A 13,181-nucleotide genomic window follows, 5' to 3' on the forward strand; every position below is an offset into this window, starting at 1 on the left:
TTATGAATTCATTTGCGACAAACTGGTCCACATATTTTGTCATTTTTTATTACATCAGTCAGGCTACATAACCAAGCTATCAGCCAATTTTTCCACAATAAATCTGAGTTAGTTGAATCCTAAATAGTAAGATGTCTAAATAATAATAATGTAGTCCACGTGACCTAATTAAGCTTTTGTTTTATTTCTACAGAAACATCAGTGGACCTGTTAATGCCATGCTATTCAACCATTAGCTTGGCTGTATGTTAGTACAAGATTTGAATGCGGTTCTGAATAGTGTTCCAAATGGGTCTAATCTCATTAACCTAAGTAGTGGAGATCAGACAATGTTTTCTAAATTATATCCAAAGATCTTATTAAAGCAAAAGATTACAGGTCCTTCTCAAAAAATTAGCATATTGTGATAAAGTTCATTATTTTCCATAATGTCATGATGAAAATTTAACATTCATATATTTTAGATTCATTGCACACTAACTGAAATATTTCAGGTCTTTTATTGTCTTAAAACGGATGATTTTGGCATACAGCTCATGAAAACCCAAAATTCCTATCTCACAAAATTAGCATATCATTAAAAGGGTCTCTAAACGAGCTATGAACCTAATCATCTGAATCAACGAGTTAACTCTAAACACCTGCAAAAGATTCCTGAGGCCTTTAAAACTCCCAGCCTGGTTCATCACTCAAAACCCCAATCATGGGTAAGACTGCTGACCTGACTGCTGTGCAGAAGGCCACTATTGACACCCTCAAGCAAGAGGGTAAGACACAGAAAGAAATTTCTGAACGAATAGGCTGTTCCCAGAGTGCTGTATCAAGGCACCTCAGTGGGAAGTCTGTGGGAAGGAAAAAGTGTGGCAGAAAACGCTGCACAACGAGAAGAGGTGACCGGACCCTGAGGAAGATTGTGGAGAAGGGCCGATTCCAGACCTTGGGGGACCTGCGGAAGCAGTGGACTGAGTCTGGAGTAGAAACATCCAGAGCCACCGTGCACAGGGGTGTGCAGGAAATGGGCTACAGGTGCCGCATTCCCCAGACCTGGGCTACAGAGAAGCAGCACTGGACTGTTGCTCAGTGGTCCAAAGTACTTTTTTCGGATGAAAGCAAATTCTGCATGTCATTCAGAAATCAAGGTGCCAGAGTCTGGAGGAAGACTGGGGAGAAGGAAATGCCAAAATACCAGAAGTCCAGTGTCAAGTACCCACAGTCAGTGATGGTCTGGGGTGCCGTGTCAGCTGCTGGTGTTGGTCCACTGTGTTTTATCAAGGGCAGGGTCAATGCAGCTAGCTATCAGGAGATTTTGGAGCACTTCATGCTTCCATCTGCTGAAAAGCTTTATGGAGATGAAGATTTCATTTTTCAGCACGACCTGGCACCTGCTCACAGTGCCAAAACCACTGGTAAATGGTTTACTGACCATGGTATCACTGTGCTCAATTGGCCTGCCAACTCTCCTGACCTGAACCCCATAGAGAATCTGTGGGATATTGTGAAGAGAACGTTGAGAGACTCAAGACCCAACACTCTGGATGAGCTAAAGGCCGCTATCGAAACATCCTGGGCCTCCATAAGACCTCAGCAGTGCCACAGGCTGATTGCCTCCATGCCACGCCGCATTGAAGCAGTCATTTCTGCAAAAGGATTCCTGACCAAGTATTGAGTGCATAACTGTACATGATTATTTGAAGGTTGACGTTTTTTGTATTAAAAACACTTTTCTTTTATTGGTCGGATAAAATATGCTAATTTTGTGAGATAGGAATTTTGGGTTTTCATGAGCTGTATGCCAAAATCATCCGTATTAAGACAATAAAAGACCTGAAATATTTCAGTTAGTGTGCAATGAATCTAAAATATATGAATATTAAATTTTCATCATTACATTATGGAAAATAATTAACTTTATCACAATATGCTAATTTCTTGAGAAGGACCTGTATGTTCGCAGAACTTTGAACATGACAGAAATACTGAGAAAATGTATATGAACGAGAGCAGTGGAGAAAGAGACAGACGGAATTGATGTTATGATAAAATACTGCAAAAATGTAATGAATCATTCATTTGACATTAAACGTACAGCAGGTTGGTTGGTTGGTTTTTAAATCTCCAAACATGATCAGTTTGTGGTTTTCTTTACATTGTTTCTTGCCCTGACTGTTTATAAATAAATTACATTTAGTTGAAAGGATAAACATGTTTCATATTGAAGTTATGTTATCAGAAATAAGAGAATGTCAGCGTAAATGTACATTGTGCCAGTACAGTTACTCTGATACTGTTTAATGTATCTTTCTATATGTAATTATGAAATAACAAACCCACCTTTGTTACTAAAGTCGTCTATTAAGACAATCTCAGCCAGATACCTCCTGGGCGTCCTCTTGATGACACTGTGCACCGTTCTCATTAGTGTGGACCAGCCCTCATTATGGAACACTATTATGACACTCGAGGTCAATAGTCTATCATCATAATGCCAGTATTTACACCTAGAGAGGAGAAACACGTTAAATACCAAATCAGTTGGACTTATAAGGACATTCTGCAGGCTTTACAATGAATTACTTTTGATGTGTCTCCACAATATTTATAAATCCATTATGAATGCCTTTACACAACAATACTTTATAGAAAGAGGAAAGCAAAAAACAAAAACACTTGTTAGACAAATTCTAATGAAAACATGTTATTTACATTTTAACAGAGCATGATTCTGTCCAGATCTTAGTTGATAAAAGCAGCCTTTTGTTTCTACAGCTTCAATCAGCACCTGAACTATTGCTTCATCACCATCCTCAGCATCATGGAGACTCTGAACCTAACTCTACATAGCTGCCAAGTGTTTCAATTATTTCCAAATGGAAATCTTTTACCATATACTGTACCTCAGATTACATATTTATTTGTGCTTTTCCCTGTTCGTGTATTTTCCTCGTAAAGCCCTGTATCCTGTATATATAAATGTTGCTATACAAATAAACTTGCCTCGCCTTTGGATATAAGTAGAATTTGGAGAGATATGGATTCTAAATTACTGTATGAGATGAATCTATTTGTCATGTAAGCGACTGAGATGGCATTTGTTGTGAATTGGTAATTATGAACAAGATTAAAGAAGGCATCTGGAACCGCCTGTAATATTTAAAATAAGAGAAGTTTGGATTTCATCTTAAATTATGCCTCTAAATGGCAGTATAATACAAACCTAACATTATTATGCAGATGGCTTGTGTTTGCTCTTTCATTTATTGTGCTTCCCAGGAAACACAATTCCATTAAACCCTAAAGATGGAAAAAGGTGTGATACTTACAGGTCCATCTCAAAATATTAGCATATTGTGATAAAGTTCATTATTTTCCATAATGTCATGATGAAAATGTAACATTCATATATTTTAGATTCATTGCACACTAACTGAAATATTTCGGGTCTTTTATTGTCTTAATACGGATGATTTTGGCATACAGCTCATGAAAACCCAAAATTCCTATCTCACAAAATTAGCATATTTCTTCCGACCAATAAAAGAAAAGTGTTTTTAATACAAAAAACGTCAACCTTCAAATAATCATGTACAGTTATGCACTCAATACTTGGTCGGGAATCCTTTTGCAGAAATGACTGCTTCAATGCGGCGTGGCATGGAGGCAATCAGCCTGTGGCACTGCTGAGGTCTTATGGAGGCCCAGGATGCTTCGATAGCGGCCTTTAGCTCATCCAGAGTGTTGGGTCTTGAGTCTCTCAACGTTCTCTTCACAATATCCCACAGATTCTCTATGGGGTTTAGGTCAGGAGAGTTGGCAGGCCAATTGAGCACAGTGATACCATGGTCAGTAAACCATTTACCAGTGGTTTTGGCACTGTGAGCAGGTGCTAGGTCGTGCTGAAAAATGAAATCTTCATCTCCATAAAGCTTTTCAGCAGATGGAAGCATGAAGTGCTCCAAAATCTCCTGATAGCTAGCTGCATTGACCCTGCCCTTGATAAAACACAGTGGACCAACACCAGCAGCTGACACGGCACCCCAGACCATCACTGACTGTGGGTACTTGACACTGGACTTCTGGCATTTTGGCATTTCCTTCTCCCCAGTCTTCCTCCAGACTCTGGCACCTTGATTTCCGAATGACATGCAGAATTTGCTTTCATCCGAAAAAAGTACTTTGGACCACTGAGCAACAGTCCAGTGCTGCTTGTCTGTAGCCCAGGTCTGGGGAATGCGGCACCTGTAGCCCATTTCCTGCACACGCCTGTGCACGGTGGCTCTGGATGTTTCTACTCCAGACTCAGTCCACTGCTTTCGCAGGTCCCCCAAGGTCTGGAATCGGCCTTTCTCCACAATCTTCCTCAGGGTCCGGTCACCTCTTCTCATTGTGCAGCGTTTTCTGCCACACTTTTTCCTTCCCACAGACTTCCCACTGAGGTGCCTTGATACAGCACTCTGGGAACAGCCTATTCATTCAGAAATTTCTTTCTGTGTCTTACCCTCTTGCTTGAGGGTGTCAATAGTGGCCTTCTGGACAGCAGTCAGGTCGGCAGTCTTACCCATGATTGGGGTTTTGAGTGATGAACCAGGCTGGGAGTTTTAAAGGCCTCAGGAATCTTTTGCAGGTGTTTAGAGTTAACTCGTTGATTCAGATGATTAGGTTCATAGCTCGTTTAGAGACCCTTTTAATGATATGCTAATTTTGTGAGATAGGAATTTTGGGTTTTCATGAGCTGTATGCCAAAATCATCCGTATTAAGACAATAAAAGACCTGAAATATTTCAGTTAGTGTGCAATGAATCTAAAATATATGAATGTTAAATTTTCATCATGACATTATGGAAAATAATAAACTTCATCACAATATGCTAATATTTTGAGAAGGACCTGTACTTTAGTTTGTAAATCTGTTGCAACCAGGCTTACCAAGACTCCACATGAATCACCAGATGCTTAGTGACGCCACTACAAATATATCTAAGTGTAACAAAGGAGTATGGGAGGGTTGGAATTTGAAGCCGTCTGTATTTATTCTCCAATTTAACACAAGACATAATTTTGGACAACTACCTTTAACAAATGATGAAGACGATGAGAAGATTCAAGGATGGCAAGAATTTTCTGGTATGTCAGCGCAGTAATACAGTCCTCAATTTAGAATCTAAAGCAAGACATCATGCTTTCGATTCTAGATTAGACTCTAGATTCATCTGTGACACACCAGTGTTGGTGTGTAGTCGAACACCAGCCTATAAGTATTTTCCACTATGGTTCTAGTAGAGCAACTCAGTTTCTAACCTTACTGAGATGTGACTGAACGGCCCGCCAGTTAAACTTTACTGATCACTGCTGCTGTTCTTCAAGTGAAGACGGTATACACTGATGGTGTTATTAGCCCAACAGGTAATTCCTGCTGTTCCTGCCTCAGCAGCTAACTGAAGTTTCACACTTAAGGTGGTACATTATGTGTGTGTAAAATACCAAACCAGAAAAACAAGGTTCCATGTTCTGAAAGCGGTTCTGGGTCTATTAACGTAGTCCCTTTCATATCCTGATTTTGTCTCTATCTGATACCATTTCATCCCTAACTTCTTCCGTTTTGTACATTTAATACCCATGCACTTAACCACAGCATGTTTGTTTTTTCTCCTTAATTCAGTATTTTAAGGATAAATTCTAAATTTCTCAAATATGTTTGTAAGTTATTTAAGATTTTATTTGACCTCCTATTTCCATGGAATCTATTCCCTGCCCATATTTGGATGGGTTGACTTGAAATATAGGAAATGATGACTTTTGATTAGGGCTGCCCAATATTTGGGAAATATGCAACATGTGATAATATTGGTGAATAAATCTGTAATGATATAACTTTTGATAAATGAGCACTTTCTACATAATGAAAAAGTGTCCATCTCTTTCTGATTGGGTTCATAGCAAACATAGGCATAGATCATGAGTTCCTGCAAACATTTTAATAAAAATCCTAATTTCTACCTCAACAACAGTGGTTTATTGAAAAAGTTCCTTTCGGACCATGTCTGATGTTTTGGCAACGAAGCAACTTAGCTGTAGTTTTTAATGACTTGACCTCCTTACCTTTTAACAACCTTCTACATACCACAGTAAAAAAAAAGCTTCAAATAATCTGTAGCAGACTTGCACTGAGTGTAAGCACCAGTACTCACTCTTCATGGCGTATATCACTGATCGTTCTGTCCAGTGAGATCATGTCACTAGCCACCATGTTGAAACCAAACTCCTTAATGGAAGCTTGGACGGAGTCTTTGTACTCTGGACCCAAGACAAATGGTTTGGCTCCCTCCCCAGGACCATTTGGGACTCCTGGAGGTTCAGGTTCCTTAGGCTCAAAATTTCCCAGGATCCCTTGCTTGAGCACAGGGCTGTTGTAGGCCTGTGACTGAGGTCTGAACGTCACATACTGCTGCTGGATGACCTGCTTCTGGTTAGGCTGCTGCTCCTGGCCCTGAGGGTTGGCTCCTCCTGGAGGTAGCAGACAGAAATGAAAGGATCCCATAAAGAATGCAACACTTACATTTTGCATTAAAGTTTGTCTGACATCCCTTATTTCCTTCCCAAATCAAAGTTATTATTGAAGCTAAGATATTATCCTTGTTCTTTTTATTGGTCTCACTGTCCTGTTTATATTTTAACTCACAAACAAAGCCAGTTGGGTCGTATGTAGCATCCACTCCCATACCTGACCTAGGTATCCTGGGTAAGTGAATCACAGCAGACTGACAGGGATGTCCCACTAAATGTAGATTTACGGTAAAACTTTAGTCAACTCATTAATACTGTAAATACAGGTTTACTTTTAAAGTATTCTGAGTTGTGTCAGATATCAGCTGATCATTTTATGTTGTCTGGTATTACAAAAGAAAACTCTGGATCACCAACCACCCCATAAAATCATGAATTAAACCGTTGTTAGGGCCTGATTACTGCTTGACTGGGAGAACTGAGAAATTAGAAAAATAGGGGGTGTGGTGGTGGCGCAGGGGGAAAAACGTGCAACCCATATTCAGAGGCTTTAGTCCTTGACGCAGCGGTTGTGGATTCGATTTGCTGCATGTCTTCCCCCTCTCTCCATCCCTCTTGTGTCAACTTACTGTCACAAAAGTGAGAATAATCGAGGCCACTAGTGCTGCAAAAATATACAGTGCCTTGCGAAAGTACTTGGCCTCCTTGAACTTTTCAACCTCTTGCCACATTTCAGGCTTCAAACATAAAGATATAAAATTCTAATTTTTTGTGAAGAATCAACAACAAGTGGGACAGAATTGTGAAGTGGAATGAAATTTATTGGATGTCTCAAACTTTTTTAACAAATAAAAAACTGAAAAGTGGGGCGTGCAATATTATTCGGCCCCTTTACTTTCAGTGCAGCAAACTCACTCTAGAAGTTCATTGAGGATCTCTGAATGATCCAATGTTGTCCCAAATGATGATGATGATAAATAGAATCCACCTGTGTGTAATCAAGTCTCTGTATAAATGCACCTGCTCTGTGATAGTCTCAGGGTTCTGTTCAAAGCGCAGAGAGCATCATGAAGACCAAGGAACACACCAGGCAGGTCCGAGATACTGTTGTGGAGAAGTTTAAAGCTGGATTTGGATACAAAAAGATTTCCCAAGCTTTAAACATCTCAAGGAGAACTGTGCAAGCAATCATATTGAAATGGAAGGAGTATCAGACCACTGCAAATCTACCAAGACCCGGCCGTCCCTCTAAACGTTCATCTCGAACAAGGAGAAGACTGATCAGAGATGCAGCCAAGAGGCCCATGATCACTCTGGATGAACTGCAGAGATCTACAGCTGAGGTGGGAGAGTCTGTCCATAGGACAACAATCAGTCGTACACTGCACAAATCTGGCCTTTATGGAAGAGTGGCAAGAAGAAAGCCATTTCTCAAAAATATCCATAAAAAGTCTCATTTAAAGTTTGCCACAAGCCACCTGGGAGACACACCAAACATGTGGAAGAAGGTGCTCTGGTCAGATGAAACCAAAATCCAACTGTTTGGCCACAATGCAAAACGATATGTTTGGCGTAAAAGCAACACAGCTCATCACCCTGAATACACCATCCCCACTGTCAAACATGGTGGTGGCAGCATCATGGTTTGGGCCTGCTTTTTGTCAGCAGGGACAGGGAAGATGGTCAAAATTGATGGGAAGATGGATGGGTCCAAATACAGGACCATTCTGGAAGAAAACCTGTTGGAGTCTGCAAGAGACCTGAGACTGGGACGGAGATTTATCTTCCAACAAGACAATGATCCAAAACATGAAGCCAAATCTACAATGGAATGGTTCACAAATAAACGTATCCAGGTGTTGGAATGGCCTAGTCAAAGTCCAGACCTGAATCCAATCGAGAATCTGTGGAAAGAGCTGAAGACTGCTGTTCATGAACGCTCTCCATCCAACCTCACTGAGCTCCAGCTGTTTTGCAAGGAAGAATGGGCAAGAATTTCAGTCTCTTGATGTGAAAACTGATAGACATACCCCATGTGACTTGCAGCTGTAATTGCAGCAAAGGGTGGCGCTACAAAGTATTAACGCAAGCGGGCTGAATAATATTGCACGCCCTACTTTTCAGTTTTTTATTTGTTAAAAAAGTTTGAGACATCCAATAAATTTCATTCCTCTTCAAGATTCTGTCCCACTTGTTGTTGATTCTTCACAAAAAATTAGAATTTTATATCTTTATGTTTGAAGCCTAAAATGTGGCAAGAGGTTGAAAAGTTCAAGGGGGCTGAGTACTTTTGCAAGGCACTGTATGTATATAAAAACATATATGAAAATAGAACTTGTCTGACAACATGAACTAGGATAAAAGATCTCAAAAAGCAACACATCATGCATATTAAGTCATTGACAACTCTCTGTCTGAAAACAGTTATAAAGCCATTCCTAAGGCTTTGGGCCTCCAATGAACCAGAATGAGAGACATGATCCACTAATGGAGACAACATGGAACAGTAGTGAAGCTTCCCGGGAATGACCAAAATTACTCCAGGAGGTCAAAAAATAACCAACATCCAAAGAATTCAGGACCTGGATAATTTACTGCATGGAACCTTTGAATCTTGAAGCAGAATATACGGGTATGAGTTAATAATAATTCAAAGAAATGGCTAAAGAAATTGAAGGTTTTGGCGTGTCCTTGTTAAAGTTTGGAAATAAGGGTGATCGAGATGTTGTGGCCTGTTTGTTTCAGGTTCAAAAACGCTCCAATGCAGCTGAATAAATGCAATTCTATAAATAAAGACTGGGTCAAAATTCCTCCCCAGTGATGTAAAAGCACATTGCTTGATGGCTGTTGCTGTCACCTAGGGTGGAACAACCAGTTGCCCTAGTCAATTTCACATAAGGCCAGGTTGGTTTGGACAGCTGTTTTTCCCTTAGTAAGTGAAATCGTCATTTGAAATTTTATCTTAAATTTTATTTGAATATTTTACATTTTAATGGTCATTTTGTATTTACTCGATTTATCTTTGTCTAATATTGACTGCTGGTGATAGGCAGCAGTTCCCCTGTGACCCTGCAAGGACACAATGGATGGATGGAATTCAGATTTATTTGATGGGTTGAATCATTTTGTGTGACTGGAAAAAAAAGCAAAAACAAAAGAAATCTGAAAGGGGATAAATACTTTCATGGCACTGTAAACCCAATGAAGTGGATACAGATAAGACAAATACATGAATAGTTCTCTGCAGCTCAAACGGCAGCTAAAATAATGGTAAGATTATACATTTACTGATCCAAAATAAAGTTAATAAGCTGAACATTTTAACATTTTAATGTTCAAAAAGGAAGAACTTTGGGTCTCACCATGCTTCTCTCTGATAGAGTTCAGGTCAACCTCTACACCTTCCACACGAGGCCAAGGCACTACAGGTTTAAAATGATCTGCCAAGTCCCCTTGGGGGAGCAAACTGTCATCCTGGTAAAACAACATACAACATGGGGAGATCATTTAATAAATAAAGGCAGACCTGAATGACAAAACACTGTATATAACCAGAGCACCCGTTCCACTGTTACAAGTATGTTTTATTGTGTGGTGAACATTTTCAACAATGTTTAAACAACATATAGACAAGTTTGACCGATCTGAAGAGAGACATGGATAAAATACAACCCAAGGGCCAGACGTTTTCCTAGGATCATCTGCAACTGGCCCTCAATGCTTTCAAATGACAAACTATCACATGCTGAACATTTGTATTTTAAACATGGTGGGGATGGTGCTGCGTTTCTACAGCGGGGACATGGAAGCTGGTCAGAGTTCATGGTAATATGGATGGAGCTAAATACAAGGCCATTGTGGAAGACTTTCTTATTCAACACCAGACTGATCCGAATTGGCATCAAATGGGAACTTGGTTTTGTTCTACATCCAACCAGAATAAGTGTCAATTAGGTATGATAAAACATGTTACTTGTTGCTATGGCTGCAGATGCAACATGATGGGGAAAGAATAGAACACCAAACACACCAGTCTAGTCTAGCTTAGATTTTTTCTTTACACACACCTTTAAAAACATGCGTTTCCAAGGCACTCCTTTACAGACAGGTGTAGAAAAGGGTGTGCCATGAAAGTAATCCTTAGACAAATCTGTAGCATGTCTGATGTCAAATTAGAAAAATCTTATGTAAAACAAAGATTTTAAAAAAATGAAATGGAGACAGTAGAGAAAATGAAAACACTTAGAGAACAGAAAAAACAAGACACCTCTGACTCAGTTCTCAGAAAACCTCTTGGACAATAAACTTTGGAGGCCTCAGAGAAGGTGATGGAAATTGAATCCATGACATGGGTCTTGTTTGGTGAGTGGATGACATAATTTATAGCCTCCTTTACAAAATTCAAATAATTCAATCTTTACACTAAGTTTCATATAGACAAGAAACATTTCAGAACCATCAAAAATGGAAGGTGAATTATTGCACAGTTACCTTCCAATGTTGGCAACGTTTTGTCATTGAAAATCTGAAAAGTAAAGCACCAACATTCTCTAATTATCCAACCGATGGATCATTATTGTTAAAAGCTGAGCCACAGCCCTTTCAAACAAGCTTTACCTGTTCAACCCTTTTCCAGAATTATCCTGTCATGAGCATGAACTGAGGCCTGTATAGGCTGATATGTACCAGTTTTCTCTCTGTAGAATGATGAATTCCAACCTGTTTGGAAAAGGCGTTATGAATTTTCCTGGATTGATGGAAGACAACAGCTTCTCTAGGAACATTACAGAACTTCCGGCCTTTCTGAATCCTGGGCCTTTCTAAATCCTGGGCCTTTCTGAATCCTGGGCCTTTCTGAATCCTAGTTTCTGACCATTTCCTCTATGATGCTCTGCTCAGATTTTTCTGAATGTTGCTTCTAATCAGCACTTTCCTGCTGTTCACCACACTGTAGAAAATCAGGCTAGTTAATCTTGAAATTAGGAAATCAAGGGTTTGAAGCCTGGCTGAGAAAAAAAAAAAACTTAGTGTGGTGTTTCAATAAAAACCCATTTTAAAAATAGTTTTGGACATTAAACATAAAGACTGCACAATTATAAACTATTATAATGGAATAATATTGTTGAATATTGTCATAAAGACATAAATTGCAACCTTTCATGTATTTTTATTACTTTTAAATAATGGCGATCCTCCCCATCAGGTGTGGGCTTTAAAAATCCTTCCAAGACTGACAGACAGACCTGTCCTTATTTTATGATTATAATTTTGGTTGATTTTTGTTTTTCTTGGTACACCCTTGTTTTAACTTAATTTAAATATGTCAGAGAATTTCTAAAAGATATTAAGGAGCTGGAAATGGTGCAGGGTCACCAGTTTAGAAGTATAGGTTGGTATACTAAAGCTGATTATTCCATTCCTTTATTCGTTTGTCATATTAATTGATTTCGAACTTTAAGCATCTTAATATGATTTCCTGATGCGAAAGCGTGATAATTTGACTGATCCACTGTGAAAATAACTGATATGAATGTCAACCTACAACATATTCTTTAAAAATATTGCAAATAGTACTTTCATTTCCTGTGAAAACCTTTACTCGGCTACTTGATATGAGTATAGCACGTTTAAAGCCAGATCACTTCCGCCTGTTAAGAATCCGTGACTTTAAACGTGGTGACTTGTACGGATGTGGATCCTGGAGCGTAAAAGGAATGCACCTGGAAATCCTAACGCATGTCATTTCCCAGCAGTAGGCTACACATGGATCCCAGCAACAGTACAATGAGGAAGAATAAGCTCGTGACTAATAATAATAATAATAATAATAATAGTAATAATAATAATAGAATAATAACTCGTTCAGTTCGGACAACAAGCTAACGAAGACACATAAATCCACATCACACCGTGTTGACTCAACATTCATTGGTTGCTCTGTAGCAACTGTCCCTCTTTGGTATGATTGAGCTTCTTACCCTTTTCCGGAAGGGGCTTTCGTCGTTGGGCTTTGGAGATAGAGACGACCAGAGTACCACCAAACCCAGAAAGGTCCCAATAACCAGTAAGCTCCGCAGAAGGAATCCTACTTTCAGCCTCATATTGCAGGCTGTTTCCTTCTTTCGTTCCTTCCAGCAGCTAAGCTAAGCTAGCTGCTGCTGGTCTTCACAGTGTGACCGACTGAAAGCACGTAACTAACAGCTCTGTTTCCGCTCTTGTAAAATAAATATTAGCTAAATGGGAACGACACTGTTACAGTTTTGTGTACTTCGCCAGGTCCCGGACAGGTTCCTGTTGTCTCCTCTCTTTTCTGGTACCCAGCCCGATTGTTCCGGTGTAACAACTCTGTCCTATTCTAAGGTTCCACTCCTGCCTAATGGGAGTATCTGTCGGAGCCCAAAAAAGGAGGAGGAACAAGGCCAGCGCTAATAAAATAATAACTCCAGGGGTAGAAATATCTCTGCTAATTGTACTGATAGTCTTAATAACTCAATTTCTGAGAGATTGAAAACCATTCAAAACACTGGCAAAACGAGAGGGAGGCAAAGATGCATTAAATATATTTTCATAAATTATTATTTATTTTTTTTGCTGTACCTTAATTTCGCTAAAAGTGTTGGAACTGTGTGCTTTGGTAAATGAGCTTTTCAGTAACAAACACTCCAGGAGGGAAAACTGAA

The 13,181-nt window shown here is 39.4% G+C and overlaps 1 protein-coding gene across 2 annotated transcripts in view; it reads right to left on the reverse strand.

Annotated features, from left to right (window-relative positions):
• Nucleotides 1–12,854, reverse strand: part of galnt7 (UDP-N-acetyl-alpha-D-galactosamine: polypeptide N-acetylgalactosaminyltransferase 7) — a 28,898-nt gene extending 16,044 nt beyond the window's left edge. For both annotated transcript variants that reach the window (XM_047366248.1, XM_047366249.1), the window contains exons 1-4: nucleotides 12,480–12,854; nucleotides 9,864–9,975; nucleotides 6,186–6,501; nucleotides 2,332–2,498 (exon numbers count right to left, since the gene is read on the reverse strand). In XM_047366248.1, coding sequence (XP_047222204.1) covers nucleotides 2,332–2,498; nucleotides 6,186–6,501; nucleotides 9,864–9,975; nucleotides 12,480–12,602 — 718 coding nt within the window. In that variant the 5' untranslated portion in view covers nucleotides 12,603–12,854. The remainder of the gene's footprint in view (nucleotides 1–2,331; nucleotides 2,499–6,185; nucleotides 6,502–9,863; nucleotides 9,976–12,479) is intronic.
• Nucleotides 12,855–13,181: the final 327 nt, after the last annotated feature.

This window comes from Girardinichthys multiradiatus, chromosome 5 (assembly GCF_021462225.1).
Source record: "Girardinichthys multiradiatus isolate DD_20200921_A chromosome 5, DD_fGirMul_XY1, whole genome shotgun sequence".
Classification (NCBI taxonomy): domain Eukaryota; kingdom Metazoa; phylum Chordata; class Actinopteri; order Cyprinodontiformes; family Goodeidae; genus Girardinichthys; species Girardinichthys multiradiatus.